Here is an 18,323-nt window from a genome sequence, read left to right as displayed (position 1 = left end):
ACAGACTGCCTATGTGTTCAGACAGAAACTGGAAATTCTACCTAAGACATGCCAACGTAGTCTACTATGTAAATGCATACAGAGTAACTTAAGGTTTAATTTTCCACGCCTGGAAAAGCACTCGTCGGTAATCCTTGATAATTATGATAATTAATGGAAAATCCAGTGACGAATTAATCTAAAACTTACCTTAATATCTTGAAAATAGCACGCCATGATTGAAGTAAGAGTATAAGAAGAGTAGTATAACTAAGAGTAAACGATCTACAAAAGCAATTGCCGTTGCTTTATCTCCGATTATCTCCGCATTGACCTTCCGTCATCGGTTTCCCAGAGTGTGCGCATTACTTACCAACTTCGCATTACTTCCAACGTTCAACCTTTTGTCTTAATCCTCGTATCTTGACTAATCTGGTCCATTTCAACTACCATGTGGGGTTTAAGGCTCCGGTCCCTGCAAAGACAGTGGACACCAGTTCGAACTCGAACTCGAGCTCTGTCAAGCTTCAAAAGTCATGCATCTCCACGCGGTCCTCGCAATAGCATAAAAGGACCAAATCCCATCCAGACTGCGAGAAAAGCCAAACCCTTGCAACAGCCTGAGCCTGCTGCCCCTGAGTCCCAGGATGCCACAGGTCCCAATTATGACCCTTCGCAGAACACTCTACTTTCTCCTGTTCACATGCCTGAAGATCCTAGAGGTGTGCTCAAAGAAAACCACCCGGCAACTTCAATACTGGCAAACTCGGGAATAGTCGTACAACGAGAACTAGAGATGATGAATGTTCTGATGTGAGTGCTGCGCAAGTGCCTATTTGAGGGGAAAAAACATGTATACTGACTCCCTCAGTGGGTTTGAACAAGCTAATAAGTATATCATCATGGATGCGCAAGGAAATCACGTTGGATATATGGCGGAACAGGATAAGGGATTGGCAAGTACAATGGCACGGCAGTGGTTCCATACCCACCGAAGTTTCGTGACACATGTATTTGACCGACACGAAAATGAAGTCCTTCGAGTAAGCTTATAGAATGGCCGTCTTTTGATGTGTTTTTCGTTTGGCTGACAACCGCAGTTCAACCGCCCGTTCTCTTGGATCAACTCTCGAATTCATGTATATGACCCTCTCGATCAAACCCCGAATGCTCACTCGGCATCCACCTCTCTTCAAAGCACAACACCAGGTTCTCTCGTTGAACTTGGTGCCAGCTCCAGTGCAAGGATATCTCCGCTTGGACTCGGTCAAATGCGAGTTATCGGCGAAGCCCAGCAGCAGTGGGCACCTTTGCGGCGAAAGTACAATCTCTTCACCCATCACCAATCGCCAAACCCGGAAACAGACATGGGAACCCATGATATCGCATTATCTGACTCTGGTTTATCACGAGCACAGCAGATGCAACTAGTACAAACATCCAACCAAGACCAGGGTCAATTCAACCAATTTGCCTACGTTGATGAGCCCTTTCTATCATGGGATTTCTCCCTGAAATCAGCAGATAATCAGTTAATTGGATCCGTCAATCGAAACTTCGCAGGATTCGCTCGCGAAATCTTCACAGATACCGGTGTTTACGCAATGCGAATGGATTCCGCGGCTCTCGGCACGGAAACACCACACAGCAACAAAGCCTTAGGCATGACCCTCGACCAACGTGCTGTTATGTTGGCTACAGCTGTAAGCATTGATTTCGATTACTTCAGCCGTCAGCATGGCCATGGTGTGTTTGGATTTCCGGCGTATGGGGTCCCTATGGGCGGCCAGACTCCTGCTGGCGGTGCCGCTGCAGAAGGCGCTGCCGCCGGTGAGGCCGGGGCTGTTGGTGGAGCTGCCTCTGGGGCTCTTGAGCGAGTTGGAACTGCCGGTGGTATGCCAAATGGTATGGTTGGAGGCGCTACCACCGCCGGTGCAATGGCTGGGTATGAAGCAATGCAGAGGGGCAACACAGGGGATCCAAATGTCTCGGCATCGGAGCCGGCGGATATGGGCTCACAGGGGTTCCAGGATAAACCTCAAGACCCTTGGGAAGATGGCTCTTGGGGTGACGAAGGGGGTGACACCGGTGATGGGGGGGATGGGGGTGATTATTTCGACTGGTGATGAGGGCCAGTTTCTGTACTGTACTATTATATTCACGAATTAGATATAGTATTAACTTTTAAAACTAAAAATATCTCCGTTCACTTCGCTATCTTTCAATCGCTGTTTACCATCTCTGCCCACGACATCGCCATGCTTTGTCCACCGCCCCGGAATTATTCCATCCCCACCCTTCATCCCACCCAAGTCCCCGCAGACAACCTCGCCACTTAAGTATTTTCCAAATCGCATTTCGCATTCGAATCAATTAAACAGTGAAAATGGCGTCATCCGTCGCTCAGAAGCGCCTTTTCCACGAATACAAGAACCTCTCTACCAACCCACCAGAGGGTATCACCGCAGGCCCCGTCTCCGAAGATGATATGTTCTATTGGGAAGCCCTGATCCAGGGTCCAGAGGAAACCCCGTTTGAGGGCGGCGTCTTCGCAGCGGAGCTGAAGTTCCCAAGAGATTACCCCCTGAGCCCGCCGACAATGAAGTTCATTGGAGGTGGCGTGTGGCACCCGAACGGTACGTGACCGAGACAACTCAGGAGTCACTTGCGAATGGCTACTTGCTTGCGTTGCAATATAAACAATGGCGGGCATCTTATTGATGAATTTGAATTACAGTCTACCCCAATGGAACCGTATGCATCTCCATCCTTCATCCCCCCGGCGACGACCCAAACCACTACGAACACGCCTCGGAACGCTGGTCGCCCATTCAGAGCGTGGAGAAGATCCTCATCTCGGTTATGAGTATGCTTGCTGAGCCAAATGACGAGAGTCCTGCCAATGTTGAGGCTGCTAAGATGTGGCGCGAGCGGAGAGCCGAGTACGAGCAGAAGGTTCGGGATGAGGTGAAGAAGGGTCTGGGTCTGTGAGGTAGGCTGGGTTGTGGATGAATGCCTCGGTTTCTCTCGCTGCTGCGCAGGTGGATGTCTGTCAAAATGGTCTGCTTGTGCTGCGTGAGAGTCAAGATTTGATGACTGGCGTTCAAGGGTTTCTTTTTTTTCTTTTTGCATGGTCTAGATATGCGATAGCTTCTCGGTCTGTACAGTGCATTCTTATCCTCGCATTATGATAGCGGATGAAATACATGTAGCTCTTTCGATACACTGTTTTCTTTTATTCCAGCGACTTGCTAAATCTTGCCTCTGCTTCAGTATTCTCATGTCCCCTTCCACAAAAGTATTCGGGCTGCATGAAAAGCACTATGATATATCGTTCCTGTCTTTATTCCATGTGGTCTATATTCTATACATCTAATACCTTCCTAGATATGCAGGTGCTACAGCATCTTACTCCTGCCGAAACATCCTCCGATTAATCCACCCTTCCAAACCCCCTTGGCACCCATACAGGATCTCAATTTCCGCTTTCAGATTCAAAACCAGCATCCGCTGCAATTCAGCACGCCACTCTGGCTCCGGTCCATCGCTCGCCCAGACAGGACTGTTCCGAAGCATAGCCACGATCTTCTTGCGATCTCGCATCGTGAGCGACAGAAGAGCCGTGTCACCAAGTACCTCCGGAACTGCTATGATATCTGTAACTCGAAGACCTAGCCACTGCAGCCTCGGCATACTGAGCCGAGCATTTTGATGTAAGTGGGCCGCTGAGCCGTACTTGTACGTCGACATGATGGCCATGCCATGGGGGTCACCATCGGTGAGGGCATAGAAACGAGGCGGATGTCTGCTCTGGTTGGATGCGGAGTCGGACATTGCGCGCAGGAACGTTCGTGTCATGAAATCGGGGTATCCTTTGCCCTGTCCGAGTGGCATTGAGTTCAGTAGCTCGGCTTGACGATAGAATATGCCAAAACAGAGACGCAGCTTACAGTGACCATAATCCCTTCCCCGGCTAGTGCTCTGGTGTGGTAACTTATTCGCGCGAGCCGGTGGAAGACTGCCTGTGGACTGGGACTCAGCGTACTGATGCTGCAGGTTTGGCATGCCCATGTACCTCTTTCTCAATAACCAATACCCAGCGGACCCGTGACATGTCAATTTCGTCTCCATCCTCTATCCGAGGAATCAGACTGTCCTCGGTAACATACTGCGCATCAATTAAAATATGGGAGCCACGGATCAACCGAAAGTCTCCTGTCACCAGTCCCTTTGCTGCAGCTTCCTAGAAAGTTGTGCATGATGTCAGCAGCACGACCTCGCAGTGCTATTCTGTCAAATGATTCGGTAGGACAAACCACATTCAATGCCGTTCTATTCACTCCGATGGTATACGCTAGGTCATCGACAGTGTGGTCCACGATATACTGCACGCGGAAGAATTCTGGATCGATATAGTATATGTCTCTGGTGATTGTATGGATGTGTTCAGTATACCATCCAGGCTGGTTCTTGGGCATTGCAAGCTCACCTTTTGGAGATTAGCTGGCCTGCTCGAATAGCTTCGTCCAATATAGCTAGGATTCGGAGGATGACGGCTATTCGAACAGGCAGACTCGATGAGTTTGTCATCCAGGTGGTGTGCAGAGTGGGTAGAAGGAAAGATCTTACTAAATTTCCAGGCCTCATGTGCCGTCTTTCCTGGCCAAGAGTATTTCCTGTACGTCTCAGCTCTCGGACTCGCTTCCAAAGCTCCGGTGATGGGATTGATGATGCAAGCCATTGGGCTGGCTCTCCGCTTGAGGGTGATGGAGATGTTTGCCTCTGTTGGGGTCTGTGAGAGTCCGTGGATGAGTTCTGCGAGCGTGCTGTCTATAAACTCTTGGACTGAGGGATCTCGACCATCGTCTATTTCCAAAGCGTTGATGGTCGATGGCTCAGCCATTGCCATTGGGGTGGGTTTGGGCAAGGTGAAATGAGGGTTGAAGGATAATATTATCTACCCGTCGACCACAATGGACACAAATGAGCTTACATGACACAGTATCCCCTTTATAAATCTTGTATATAAACAATAGTGACTGTTATAAATAACAAATTTAGAGCAAATATTAGTAAAAAGATGCATTTAACTTGTGATCTATAGAGGTCAGAGGTTACTCTACGCCTCTCCCTTTCATCGTTCTATCTAGAAAATTACTACCTGGACTTCTACACTATAACTATTATTTTATTTTAGTCTAATTAACTATTCTCGGTGTTCTTTTGAGGCTTGGAGTTCTTGAAGTGTACCACTGTATAACTAGTTATGTAGAGCAATGCCAAAACCATACACTACTCCACCACATCACCACCACGCCTCGTATACCCCCTGTCTCTTGATCAGAACATCCTTGATATTCTCCTCTTCCTTCTCTTAGTTCTTTTCATTTTAATCAATTTGTCTGACTGGTATCACAGAGGTAAAAACATTCTTCATTCTACACCGTAGTCATGATACTGATGACTAAGCTTTCCCGGTTTCCAAGGTTCCTCGCCTTGGACTCTCCAAGCTGTTTACTGTCTTTACTAGATTGGTGAAAAAGACCCAATTCTTCATATCATGTCTTCTACTCCTCATATTGGGCCATGGAGAACTTCAGCCGAGGGCCATCTCACCCCAGATGCCAATGGAGATCTCAAAACCGACTACTCGCGCTGGCGATTGGTCGATGAAGAAGGCCGTCAAACATGGCGGTATCTCGAATCTGACGTGGATAACCAAGAGTGGCCGCAATCAGTAGCTGATAAATATCATTTGGGAATGCCAACGGTATGTAACCCTCACTCAATTGGCAAAATTCTAAATTTTCATCCAATTCTAATGGCGCATTATAGGGACTTCCAGAGCTGCCAGAGGCCAAGACACCATTGAAAGCCGCCGAGAATGGACTTTCATTCTTCTCGCATCTTCAACTAGAACCCGGAAACTGGGCCTGCGAGTATGGTGGCCCCATGTTTTTACTGCCGGGTATTTTGATCACTTACTATGTGACCAATACCCCTATCCCCCCTGAGTATGCAACGGAGATCAAGCGTTATCTGTTTGCCCGTCAACACCCAGAGGACGGTGGATGGGGTCTGCACATCGAAGGCCACAGTTCCGTCTTCGGTACTTGTATGAACTATGTGGCACTGCGCTTGATCGGTGTCAGCGAAGAGGACCCGCGCATGATCAAAGCTCGGGGTCTTCTGCATAAGTTCGGGGGTGCCACATATGGCCCTCATTGGGCTAAGTTCTGGCTCAGTATTCTGGGAGTGATGGAGTGGGAGGGTGTCAACCCAGTTCCCCCTGAGATCTGGTTGGTCCACGCATTGCAACAAGTACAGGTTCTCTTTTATTAACAGACTACATAGGCTTCTTCCCGACTGGGTTCCCTTCGCTCCTTGGCGGTGGTGGATTCATATGCGCCAGGTGTTCCTCCCAATGTCTTGGCTGTGGTCTAAGCAATGGTCTCACCCTCTAGATGACTTGACAAGACAGCTGCGCGAAGAGCTATACACCCAGCCGTACAGCTCTGTTGATTTCGCTGCGCATCGCAATTCGATTCACGAGGTAGACAATTATTACCCCAAGACGTGGCTGTTGAATGCAGCCAATGAACTGCTGGTTCGGGTCTGGAACCCTTACCTTCGACTCCCCAGTATTGTCCAGCGAGCCGAGGAATGGACCTGGGAATTGATTCGCATGGAAGATGAAAACACCAAATACGCGGGGCTGGGCCCTGTCAACAATCCAATGAACATGGTGGCTTGCTTTATCCACGACGGCCCAGACAGTTACTCTGTCCGCCAACACAGGGAGCGGTTGAATGACTACATGTGGGTGAAGGGCGAGGGCATGCTCGCAAATGGCACCAACGGCGTGCAAGTTTGGGACACGGCATTCATCACCCAGGCGATCGTCGTCGCTGGTTTCGCCGACGAGCCCAAATGGCGGCCGATGTTGACGAAAGCTCTCGAATTCCTCGACGACCATCAATTACGAGAGAATGTGCCGGACCAAGAAAAATGCTACCGCCAACACCGTAAGGGCGCTTGGCCATTCAGCACCAAGGATCAAGGCTACACAGTTAGCGATTGCACCGCCGAGGGTCTCCGATCAACACTTCAGCTGCAGGAGATGCACGACTTCCCTAAGCTGATTCCCGAACAGCGGTTAAAGGACGCTGTCGACTGTCTTTTGCTTATGCAAAACCCAAGCGGTGGCTTCTCCGAGTACGAAATTACCCGTGCCTCACCCAAGGTCGAATGGCTCAATGCTGCGGAGGTCTTCGGTGGAATCATGATTAGCTATGACCACCCCGAATGCACAACGGCATCTGTTACGGCCCTGTCACTTTTCAGCAAATTCTACCCTAAATATCGCGCCGATGAAATCCGCGCCGCGAAGCAGAAGGCTGTCGGCCACATTAAGCACGTCCAGCGCGCCGACGGTAGCTGGTATGGCTCTTGGGGAATCTGCTTCACCTACGCGGCATTGTTCGCGCTCGAAAGTCTAGCTAGCGTCGGCGAGACATACGAAACAAGCGCCGACTCTCGGCGGGGCTGTGACTTCCTGATCGAGAAGCAACAGGCCGATGGTGGCTGGGGCGAGTCCTATCTGAGTAGCTCGACCCATCAGTATGTTCAGCATGAGAAGTCCCAGGTGTGTCAGACTGCCTGGTCTCTTCTTGGACTCATGGAGGCGGGATACCCGCACAAAGAACCATTGGAGAGGGGCATTAGACTGTTAATGTCTCGCCAGCAGCGTAATGGGGAGTGGCTACAGGAGGCGATTGAAGGTGTATTCAACCAGTCTTGGTAAGTTGAAACTAACCTGATCTTTCTTTTGGATTTGATTTACTGACCCTCTCTCTCCTTTTATCTAGCATGATCTCATATCCCAACTACAAGTTCTACTGGCCTATCCGTGCATTGGGCTTGTATAGTAAGAAGTTCGGAAATGCGGAGCTCGTGTAAACGACCTCGAGGGGAAATGACGTCCCACACAATATGTACTTAATCAATAATGAAACCCCTCATTCATCAGGTATTCAATTGGTATCCAATTGATATAAGCTCCTATTGTTTAATCCTAATCAGGTAGTCATGTCTTCCTTTGTTCCATATCAGTCCAATTGATATAAGCTCCTATTGTTTAATCCTAATTAGGTAGTCATGTCTTCCTTTGTTCCATATCAGATATTCAATTGGTATTCAATTGATAAGCTTCTATTGTTTAATCCTAATTAGGTAGTCATGTCTGCCTTTGTTCCATTTGTATATAAGTATAGTATATGTGTATATATACTCATCTCTCATATCTTTCTCTCTCGCTCCTTCTCTTTCCCCTCACCTTCCCCTCACGCGAAATCACGTGCCCCAAGTCCTTCCACCAAAATGGCTGATCAAGTGGAGCTTGGGCCATCCGAGTTTATTCATCCCTCCGCACTCGGTTGCGTTTTGTGTTCGTTGATTAACCCAACTCCGATAATCCCTGATCCCTTTATCATGAATGCTGCAGCTCGAGGCGACGAAGCCTCAGCCAAGTCCGACTACCGCCTCGCTATTGAACACTACACCCACGCCTTGAGCGAGTTACCCCGCGCTCCGGCATACTACATCTCGCGATCGACTGCCTATTCACGCCTCAAGCCCGCAGATGGTGGCCCTGACTACCAGTCCGCACTCAACGATGCCGAAATCGCGCTCCATCTCGCCAAAGAGCGCGGAAACCGCGAACTGATCATCTCCGCTCAGATGCGCCGTGCCGTGTCGCTGTACCAGCTTGAGCGATATGGAGATGCAGGATTTGTGCTTATGATCATCGCGGATAAAACCAAGATCGAGAAGCCCCCAGCGAATAGAAATGAGGAGGTTCAGGCTACCATGGGAGGACCAGGATCTGGATGGGGAGGCTACAGAAACAATTACAGCACACAACTGCCGATTTGGATGAACAAACTCCGACGCAAGGAGGCAGAAATACCCGAGGACGATCCGAAGCGCATTGTATCCGTTCATGAGTTCCCATCTTTCGTTTACGTTCCGAGCAGAGGTGAGCTGAACGATCAGTGGATGGCCCTCAAGGCTGGCAACGTGGGAATCGCCATAGCCTCGCAGCAGATTCAGCCTCAGCTCTTCGACCCTGAACTCATCGAGGGATCGACCCTATCCCGGGAGGAGTCTATGTTGGATGCTTACCCTCAACATTCAAGCTCCCAAGCTGCGGCTCCCTCTATGGTCCCGGAGAATGTTCGCCATGAGTGGTATCAGTCGCAGGACTCTGTGGTTGTGACTTTTTATGCCAAGGGGATCCTAAATGACAGTGTCGGTGTCGATCTGAAGGAAGATTTTGTGAGTATTCTTTTGCTTGGTCATCATTAGACTTGAAACTAACTCTGCGAAAGGTCTATCTGCAATTCCCCCTCCCATCTGGCTCTACATACGAGTTTACCCTCGACCCGCTCTATGCAGCCATCAACCCCGCCGAGTCCAAGATCTCCGTTAAGGGCACCAAGATTGAAATCACTCTGCGAAAGAAGACAGCCGGCCAAAAATGGAATGCCCTCGAAGGCTCCGCCACCAACATCAATGAGATTACCAACCACCCAGCCGCACAGAACGCTCCAGCTACCGCGGGCCCTTCATACCCCACCTCGTCGCAACACGGTACCAAGGATTGGGACAAGGTCGTATCCTCGCTCACTGAGAAGAAACCAAGTGAGAAGTCAGGGGTCGATGGAAATGCAGCCGATGCATCGGATGACGAAGGTGGTGATGCTGTCGACGGCTTCTTCAAGAAGTTGTATGCTGGTGCTGACCCAGAGACACGCCGGGCTATGATCAAAAGTTACACCGAAAGCCAGGGCACATCGCTGAGCACGAACTGGTCTGAGGTTGCGAAAGGAAAGGTGGAAGCTCACCATCAATGATTTCCCGCTTGCTGTTTTTGTTTTTTCTTTTCTTTTATTTTTTTTAATTGCTAAGCCGCATGTAGCGAGGTGTTTCTGAGGTGGTGGAAATATGTTTCAACTGATTTCTTTCTCAAATTGCCTTCTTAATCGTCTGAAAAGCAAGTAGTTTCAATTCGTAGACTCCAATTACTGAGATATAAAACCCCTCTTCCAAACACCATCATTTCAAATCCAAACCTGCTTCCACTCTCTATCGACACACAACAGTCGTCCCATCCCCAGAAAGCAGAATAGAACACCCTCCTCTATCCTGCCGGGACATAGTAGCAACAACAGACCCACCCCCCAGCGTCAGACAAAACCTCGCACCCTCCTCGCTCGGCCGGTTCATGAAAGATTCCCCATTATACACCTGCTCGAAAACACGCGCAGGTCCGATTTTCCGCATAACATTCCTAATCCCCCGTCCTTTGACTGCATTTTCCTGCTCATACACAATCCACACATTCACCGGCTTGTTGCCGAATAGCAGTTTGTTCCCATTGTAGAGCGCACACAGCTGTTCCGCAGCAGGGATCTCCCTAAACCCATCCGAGGATGTGTTGGAGAGCAAGAAGCCTTCCTCGTTGACAATTGCCGTGACAGAGCATGTGCCGAGTTTGTCTGCTTCGACGCCGTGGAAATCGGTCCATTTGCCCATTCGGATCGTGTCTGCATGCACGAGCTGTGGGTTCTTCATGGTAGTCGGCATTGAGATTGGTTATTTGGATAAAAGAATTGAATTGATGGGTTGGCTCGGTTGATGGGGTATTTGTGTTTGTGGATGGTAGTTTCTTTTTTTTTGCTTTGGATCTTGGTCTGGTTCTGTTTCTCTTCATGGTGTGATTGAATTGAGGTTATATATACATATTTCTCTCTTCGCTACGAAAGATATCGAACAATGTTGGGCTGGAATCAGGGCTGCAAAGAATGTAACCCAACTCATCGGCACATCTTCCGTATAGATATATTGTTGGCTGGGAAGCTTCCACGGATCTTATAGACCGGGTTTATCGTGATATTGGATCGGCGAGAACAACTAAGATGAAATATGAATGGGAATTTGGGGTTCTAAGGGATACAAATCAGCTTAGGGCTGCAAGTATGTAGACAATATATACTCGAAGCTTAAATGATAGGCTGTGAGTTGGAGTTCTATTCGTTCTCCGTGAAACTTATATTGGCGCCGGCCCCTCTGCACCTCACAATGACTTTTATTTTATTTTTTTCACTCATCCCTGTCCTGCAACCCATTATTCTGCACTAGTATGCTTGTGCCAGTTTTTTTTAATATCGAGACACTTGCATCATGACGCGGATGGTTGGCTTAGGAGTAAAGTTACATCTCTGCCGACCCTGTTGCCCTAATATCCCCCCTCAAGCGTAAATAGACACTAGAGATTGAAACCCTACGACATACATGATTGTCTGAAATGTTTCAGTCTTGCGGGGGACTGACCTTTTACCATATGATCCATAGTTCATGAATCATGTTCATGGCCACCACGACCCAACCGCCTATCTGCAAGCCTTATTTTATGGCAAACATATCCTCCAGTCTAGCAAGTTGATCCTGCAGATCAGGTTTGACCGCTAGTTTCCATCTCATACCCGAGGCTCAAAGTGTGTTCGTCTGTTGGTTCGCATTTTCTCGGCTCCTCGGGCATCAGAGGATCCTTGAAGAACTTTAATATGGCTTCGTCGAGGCCTATTAACCGATAGTACTCTTTTTTACCAACTATAGCAGTGCGGTGTTATCGACTTCCAGGATCATCAGGACTTGCTGGTACTTCGAAGCTCCAGTCGCTGTCAGATAATCTGGTAGAGGTGGCGGCGTGTCTAGCGTAGCATCGTAGGTCGATCTGACTGGCCTTGCTGTTCTTCCACGCGGTCTTTGGTCTAATTTTCGAGCAAAATGATTATCCTGTATTAAGATGGACACGAATAGTCGGCAGCTTAGGTGGCCTTGTGATGTATTTTTTTCTTCTTTCTAGTAGTCTTGGTATAAGATTTATATAAGTAGACAGCATAAAGAAAAAACATTATTTTGTAATAAAATTCCTGAATTTCCCGTGTATATATAACCTGAATCAATTAGATAACACATCAGAACCTCATCGTTGACAGCAAAGTCATCAACAACATCTTGGGAGTAGTGTCATATCTAGAATCACCTGGTGGCTTATCCCTAATATCATAAAGCTAGGCCATAAAAGGCAGGAGTCGGAGTCAACAATATTGTAATTCAAACATGGATATATGGGCAATAAATCACATCTAGATATTTAAGCATCTACTCTTCCTCTTCTTCCTCCTCATCACCCTTGCCATCACTGTACAAGAAGAATTGCGTAAAAATCGCCATATCCAGCAACAGCGTGCCCGCACTACCGACCAACCATGACAAGTTCACCAGTACATACCGACCATACAGCGCAGCCGCCTCACCAGGACGGCAATGCGCACGGTGACGATGGCCCATAACCTCCTCGGAAGACCCACCATGGCAAATAGGCGAGTATGCCAGAATAGAAAGCACGTAAGTCAAGTTTCCGATGCAAGCAAAGAGGAAAAACAACAGGGAAACACCATCCGTTGATTTACGGCGGTAGTTCAAAAGAAGCTGGGGCAGACGCGATCCAAGATACAAAACTGCACAGAAATAGCCAAATACTTGACCCAACACATCCATAGCAAGAGGTTCCGGGTCTGGGGCCGATGACTTTGCTGCCGGGCTTACGAACCACCCCATCACACCTGCAGCACAGACTAGAGCGACGGCGGTGAGGTTGAAAAGAACAGATTGGAGGGCGGAGATGCGGCGACGGCGGGCGCGTTGAGCACGGCGCCGCGCGGAATCCGTTGTCGGTTCGACAAAGGGAGTTGCAGGTGAGAGATGGGTGGCGTCTACCGATGAGTGGAAGATATCTTGGTAAGAGGCTGCCGAGTGCCGTCTTCCATCGGAGAGCGGACGTGTGCGGGCTTCGGGTTGCTGACCGGTTACGTTGATAGTTGGGTCTCCAATTTGGACCTGGCCGTTGGGCTTCGGGATAAGGGCTGATCTCTCTGTTGGCGGGGGTTGATGTTCAGCGCCATTCTGCTCCGCATCGTTGGCTGCAAAAAGGTCCGGCGTGTCTGAAGGAGATAGCTCCTCTTTGAGGTTGAAGCCTCGGTAGTAAAAGCACTGTCCTAGCAGAACAATATCTGCTAGAGTGTAGTACACTGCAAGGATGATCATGGTAGGAAGCACGCCTTGTAGGACGGCACCTAAAATGTTGAACACATCGCCAGCCAACCAGATGATGAGGAAGATGAGAGAGAGGCCATCTGCAGAGCCACGTCGGAAGTTCTCGATAATTTGAGGGGAGAAAACTACAACCCAGCAGGCGATAGAAACCGATCTGAATTGGTTAGTATTGGATTAAGAAAAACAACACAGGCAGAGATCGTCGGGCCAAGTAGATCTAGATCCGCTGTCGCACATGCATGCATCAAATAAACTTGACAGCTAACAACAAAAAACACCAAAAAATGAAGCAAAAAAGAAAAAAAAAAGAAAGAGAAGAGAAGTTCTGCTTGTCTAACCTACCCGCAGATCCCGCTAAGGGCCTCGATGTTAAGATTAACCGCCTGCGAAGGGAACATCCTGCAGGCGAACTGTGCGATTCAGAGTCAAGTGCTCCCACGGAAGGTTTGGGAAGCAAAACAATGTAAAAATAGGATCCCAATATAAACAGATATAGTAGCTGGAAGATCCAGCTCTGTGCAAGTTGATAAAAGGGCAATTGGGGCGCAAAGAGAAGAGAAATCCAAAGATGAAAGACAGAACCATGGATGACGTCGTATGGTCACGTGCGAAGTATAGGACATTTCAGATGAGCATTTCATTTCTTTCATTTCTTTCATTCCAAGCAATTTACTAAGCTACAGTTCAAATAAGATAGCAGTGTCTTAATAGTGAGATATTGAGACACCAAAATCCAGAGAGCTATTAGTTTCCCTTCATAAGCAACTCCAACTGATCCTGGGCATCACAAAAGATATTTATAGCCTGGGTCTCTGTCAGCGGAGCTTAAAATCCAATCTGATTAATGTATGCACTTACCTCGGTCAACTTGATCTGACTAGCACCGCCTAGGTCTCGTGTAAATGTGATCTGGTAGTTTCCAGGATCGTTGATGAAAGAGACATCCCGTTCGGGGATTGGAAGTGTCGCCTCAATATCAAATAGGGAATTGTCTTTTCCTGCATAAGGCCCAGTCAATTGTTTCAACAGAACAGGCGAAATAGTGAGGTGGTCTACCCCAGCGAGCAAGAAGATCTCCTCGACGGAAGTCAAGCTAGCAGGCAGGACTTTGGTGGGCGAATTGATCGACTTGTAGTATTCCTGAATGGCTGCGCAAAGCGGGAGCAATTTCGCATTGTCCACGAAACTAAAATGGGAAAAGTGTTAGACACGACTTAAAAGAAGAGTCTGGTACTTACCCTGCTTGCACATGAACCTTCAATTCGTTCACATATGGTGCGATATAAGTACAGCCGACCTCAGCTGCGAGTACAGCTTGAGTCATGCTGAACAGTGTGGTTGCTAAAGTATGCACACCAGCTAGTTGGAGGGTGCGACAGGCCATCATTCCTTCCCACGTACTCGGAATCTTGATGCAAACGCGAGTGACGTCGAAGCCTGGCTGGACATGCTGGAACAATTGTAGGATTCCTATGAATGATATGATCAGCATCAAGTTCAATTAAGCAAGAACAATATCAATGAAGATGGTCAAACATACGGAGTGCATTGACGACAATCTTCTCCGATGAGTATGAATTATAAGGATTGACCTGTACATGGACACGTCCGTGAATGTGTTTCGCCATTCCTATGGCCAATCTAACCATCTATTGAAAAGATATTAGTGGACCTTATTCAATAATCGAAGCAAAACTTACCGCAAGATCGACAGCCAATTCTTCAACGCGGACGGACAAGTAGTTCGGATGCAGTGCCTTCGCATCTGCCTGCGACGCCGCTATAACTTCAGCCCGTGCTGGCTTAGAAAGCTCGCCGAGTGCAATAGCCTGTGGGGTTAGGTTCATGGCCCAATTAGAGAGCATGGTCATGCACTTACTTGATTGGAAGTGCAGTCCTGGAATGGGCCTAGGGTTTTGGCGACTAAATAGTAGTCAGATATCTGAAAATGATCGAAGTCTCTTTGATCTAGAATGGTCAATTCGCTTACCTTCGTCGTCCATCGTATCACAGTCGACATGCGTGCGCAAACGCATATAGTCGAGACCTGTCTGCATTGCCATCTTGAGTGTATAGGAAGTAGATATGAGATAGGTGATCTAGTAAACGAGAAAGGATAGGGTCTGATGGAAAGAAGGGAAGAATTATAGGGAGGGAAATGGACATCCCACTTTCTCCAACTCCATAAACCCTTTAATTGGGGTTGTCCGGGGTACTACACTCCGCAGGTGGCACGGATTTGTCGGCCCGAGTGACTTGATAGTGGGTCGTGTATCTGAATCAAATGTACTCTGCATCTATAGCACTCTAGCACTGCATGTATATTGTGGTGCAACAGGGGGATAATGCGTTAGAAAGTATGACGGAAGTATGAAATAGAGCTGGGTCAAGCTTACACCGTGTAATAACAATCACTAGAACTAACTAGAACTAACTGACTATTTAGTAAATTGAGAGAGGTAATGGTGCTTAAAGAATCCCAATCAGGCAATATTCGCATTGTATAGCATAAGAAGGTAAGGATATATATGCCGAGAGAAACGCCTCGCGATGCAAAGTGGAAACCCACCCCCAAGATACCCGATACCCCATCAAACTAGATAGGTAAAAATAAAAAATGCTCTCCTTTGTTTTTGTTTTGTTGGTTTCTATTTGGCCTGAGTAGCCAACCATGCCTCATGTGCCTTCTTCTGACGCTCCCAGTCTTTGCGGAGCTTCTTAGCGCGACTCTTGGTGATCTCCTCGCCGGCAGTGTCGCGAGTAGGCATGCCTTCCTCGTCCCAGGCGCTGTACTCATTGGTGCGGTACATCTCCAAGTGGCTCAGCTTGCCCTTCTCCGCCTTCTTGAGGGCTTCCTGCTGATTCTTCAGCTTTTCAGCCTGTTTCTGGAGGGCTCGGGTTTCCTTCTCTTCCCGCGCCTTGATCATCTCTTGGGTGACTGGCCGGACCATGGCAGGTTGGTTTTCCCGATCTTCGAGGGCGATACCAACATCGAAGAGGTCGATGTCTCGCACCCGGTCGCACAGGGAAAGAATATCCTTGCCAATAGACTCAGATGACTCTAGAGACACCACCTTATTACGGAAGTTGGAGAAAAGCTCTGCGAATGGCTTGGCAGATTCGGAGGCCTCTTCGGGTGCCGATGCTTTGGCAACTGCCGCCTCGATGTCCTTGGCGGAGATGCCAGCCTTGGACCGCGCGGCTTCACGGAGCGTGTCACGCATAGCGGACAGAGGGTACAGGTAGGGCTTGGCCTCCTCGGGGATATCAATACCAGACCAGCCGATTTCAGTGCTATCAGCCGAGGCCGTGCCATTGAGACCGAAAATGTTCACCATGGAGGTGACCCATCGGGCTGCAGCGTGAACGTCCTCGGAAGGCACGGTGGTTTTGTCGGCAATGTTGAACTTGGAGATAAGATCGGAGATCGACGCCATGACAGCGGGAGTGTTGAAAGAATCGCAGAGCTGGTCGTTGACTGCCTTCTTGGCCGCTTCCAGATCAGCGGCAAAGGTGGTGTCGGTGCCTGACGACTGGAGAGCCGCAGGATCCTTCACCTTGAGGAAGAAGTTGTTTACCTTCTCCTCCCATGAGCTGCCATTGTTTACCAGATCCTCTGTGATCTCAACACCGTCCTTCCAGCCACCCAGGAGGAAAACAATGCGCAGACTTCTCGGCGACCAGTCTTTACGATCAAGCGCTTCCCGGATAGTAGTGAAGTTCTTCAACGACTTAGACATCTTGGATCCTTGAATAGAAAGATGGCCCATGTGGAGGAAGTAGTTAACCCATTGGTCATGCTCGTGGTCACCGTGCCAGTATGCCTCACTCTGGGCCAGCTCATTGTCGTGGTGCGGGAAGGCAAGATCGATACCACCAGAGTGAATATCCATGTGATTGCCCAGCCGGGCTGATGCCATGGCTGAGCATTCGATGTGCCAACCAGGGCGGCCCTTGCCCCAGGTGCTGGACCAGCTCGGCTCGCCTGGCTTGGACGACTTCCAGAGAGCGAAATCGGAAGCACCGCGCTTCTCTGTCGTCTTGCTGGCCAAAGAGCCTTCGCCCTCTGCAGCCAATTTGTTGTCTGACCGACTCCATGGCTCAAGTCGAGCGTACGGGTGGCCCGCAGCTTCAAAGGCATTGATATCAAAGTACACCGATCCATCCTTTGTAGCATATCCAAAGTTATTCTTAACAATGCGATCCACGAATGCCGCAATCTCATCACCATACTCCGTCACGCGAGTCAACTCGGTGGGATCAAGAACGTTCAGGTCGCGCATATCCTTGATGAACCGGTCCTCATATCTCTTAGTCAATTTGGTGAAGATGCTGTGATCATCCGCATCAACCAATGCGCCCTTCATGGCATCGAGGTAAGGCAAAATGAGATCCTGCGCATTCGAATAGAATGACTCAGCAAAGAGAGCAGGGTCGGCACTCGAGCCATCACGGGTTTCAGCCTGCGCGAAGACCTTTGCGGCCGACGCAGCCGTCTTGATGTGCATTTTAACCTTGGCCTCATCATCACCTGCCTTCTCATTTCCTGGCAAAGCTCCACCGTTCAAGATTGTCGCATAGGTTTTTTCAACCTCATTCTGGTACCGCGACGGGGGAGTTCGGAGTCGAGCAAGGGAAGGTTCTTCTTTAAGTAGGCGGCGAAAGCGCTTTTGACGGTATCTAGGACCTCTGAGGTAATCGTAGGGTTGGTGGTGATGAATTCGTTAAACAGGTGTTGTTGTCTGGCGCGGAGGATGATCTATAGGATTGGTGAGTCACCGCATTTGAGGCTATATCCAGATACACAACTATGAGTCATACCTTGTCGTCTATGTCTGTAATGTTCATAACGAAGTTGACATCAAACTTGAAGTAGTCGCGCATAATTCGCCGAATAATATCGGTGCTGACATAGTTTCGGGCATGTCCAAGATGCGCATCGTCGTAAACAGTCGGTCCGCACGCGTACCACACAACTTTCTTGCCCGCAGGGTCGATCGGGACGAAGGGGGTCTTGGACTTGGTCAACGAGTTCCACACCTTCAACGGAGGGAGTTGCGCGTCCGGGCTAGAGGCCGGTTGCCGCCATGGCGGCTGCTGGCGAGAAGACATGGACCTGAAAGAAGTGACCGACAATAAAATCCGCTGTTTGGACGGGGAAA

General features: G+C 48.9%; 9 protein-coding genes across 9 annotated transcripts; 4 read left to right on the top strand and 5 right to left on the bottom strand.

The window, feature by feature from the left end:
• Positions 1 to 430: 430 nt before the first annotated feature.
• Positions 431 to 2,105, top strand: N7516_008800 (scramblase family protein; the record flags this gene model as incomplete). Its single annotated transcript, XM_057221519.1, has 3 exons — positions 431 to 792; positions 851 to 1,022; positions 1,080 to 2,105. 3 exons carry the CDS (start codon positions 431 to 433, stop codon positions 2,103 to 2,105), a joined length of 1,560 nt encoding a protein of 519 aa, XP_057071791.1.
• Positions 2,106 to 2,365: 260 nt separating this feature from the next.
• Positions 2,366 to 2,970, top strand: N7516_008799 (E2 ubiquitin-conjugating protein UBC7; the record flags this gene model as incomplete). The annotated part of the gene is made up of 2 exons (XM_057221518.1): positions 2,366 to 2,615; positions 2,717 to 2,970. The coding sequence occupies 2 exons, from the start codon at positions 2,366 to 2,368 to the stop codon at positions 2,968 to 2,970; spliced, it is 504 nt and encodes a 167-aa protein (XP_057071790.1).
• Positions 2,971 to 3,387: 417 nt separating this feature from the next.
• N7516_008798 (uncharacterized protein) lies at positions 3,388 to 4,888 on the bottom strand (the record flags this gene model as incomplete). Its single annotated transcript, XM_057221517.1, has 6 exons — positions 3,388 to 3,858; positions 3,930 to 4,001; positions 4,055 to 4,222; positions 4,296 to 4,404; positions 4,469 to 4,535; positions 4,609 to 4,888. 6 exons carry the CDS (start codon positions 4,886 to 4,888, stop codon positions 3,388 to 3,390), a joined length of 1,167 nt encoding a protein of 388 aa, XP_057071789.1.
• Positions 4,889 to 5,539: 651 nt separating this feature from the next.
• On the top strand, positions 5,540 to 7,938 carry N7516_008797 (terpene cyclase/mutase family protein; the record flags this gene model as incomplete). Its single annotated transcript, XM_057221516.1, has 4 exons — positions 5,540 to 5,749; positions 5,815 to 6,278; positions 6,334 to 7,779; positions 7,848 to 7,938. 4 exons carry the CDS (start codon positions 5,540 to 5,542, stop codon positions 7,936 to 7,938), a joined length of 2,211 nt encoding a protein of 736 aa, XP_057071788.1.
• Positions 7,939 to 8,358: 420 nt separating this feature from the next.
• N7516_008796 (co-chaperone SGT1) lies at positions 8,359 to 9,893 on the top strand (the record flags this gene model as incomplete). Its single annotated transcript, XM_057221515.1, has 2 exons — positions 8,359 to 9,315; positions 9,369 to 9,893. 2 exons carry the CDS (start codon positions 8,359 to 8,361, stop codon positions 9,891 to 9,893), a joined length of 1,482 nt encoding a protein of 493 aa, XP_057071787.1.
• A 232-nt stretch (positions 9,894 to 10,125) lies between these two features.
• On the bottom strand, positions 10,126 to 10,626 carry N7516_008795 (uncharacterized protein; the record flags this gene model as incomplete). Its single annotated transcript, XM_057221514.1, has 1 exon — positions 10,126 to 10,626. The coding sequence occupies one exon, from the start codon at positions 10,624 to 10,626 to the stop codon at positions 10,126 to 10,128; it is 501 nt and encodes a 166-aa protein (XP_057071786.1).
• A 1,581-nt stretch (positions 10,627 to 12,207) lies between these two features.
• Positions 12,208 to 13,559, bottom strand: N7516_008794 (PQ-loop repeat-containing protein; the record flags this gene model as incomplete). The annotated part of the gene is made up of 2 exons (XM_057221513.1): positions 12,208 to 13,315; positions 13,504 to 13,559. The coding sequence occupies 2 exons, from the start codon at positions 13,557 to 13,559 to the stop codon at positions 12,208 to 12,210; spliced, it is 1,164 nt and encodes a 387-aa protein (XP_057071785.1).
• A 346-nt stretch (positions 13,560 to 13,905) lies between these two features.
• On the bottom strand, positions 13,906 to 15,224 carry N7516_008793 (transaldolase family protein; the record flags this gene model as incomplete). Its single annotated transcript, XM_057221512.1, has 7 exons — positions 13,906 to 13,965; positions 14,020 to 14,347; positions 14,400 to 14,631; positions 14,702 to 14,810; positions 14,862 to 14,990; positions 15,041 to 15,084; positions 15,152 to 15,224. The coding sequence occupies 7 exons, from the start codon at positions 15,222 to 15,224 to the stop codon at positions 13,906 to 13,908; spliced, it is 975 nt and encodes a 324-aa protein (XP_057071784.1).
• A 585-nt stretch (positions 15,225 to 15,809) lies between these two features.
• N7516_008792 (cysteine--tRNA ligase) lies at positions 15,810 to 18,273 on the bottom strand (the record flags this gene model as incomplete). The annotated part of the gene is made up of 3 exons (XM_057221511.1): positions 15,810 to 17,716; positions 17,767 to 17,920; positions 17,983 to 18,273. The coding sequence occupies 3 exons, from the start codon at positions 18,271 to 18,273 to the stop codon at positions 15,810 to 15,812; spliced, it is 2,352 nt and encodes a 783-aa protein (XP_057071783.1).
• Between the last annotated feature and the right edge of the window lie 50 nt (positions 18,274 to 18,323).

The sequence above is a fragment of the Penicillium verrucosum genome (assembly GCF_028828655.1).
Source record: "Penicillium verrucosum strain IBT 35672 chromosome Unknown utg000003l_segment0_segment0, whole genome shotgun sequence".
Classification (NCBI taxonomy): domain Eukaryota; kingdom Fungi; phylum Ascomycota; class Eurotiomycetes; order Eurotiales; family Aspergillaceae; genus Penicillium; species Penicillium verrucosum.
The sequence above is the reverse complement of the archived record's forward strand: the minus strand, read 5'-3'. Positions and strand labels throughout refer to the sequence as shown.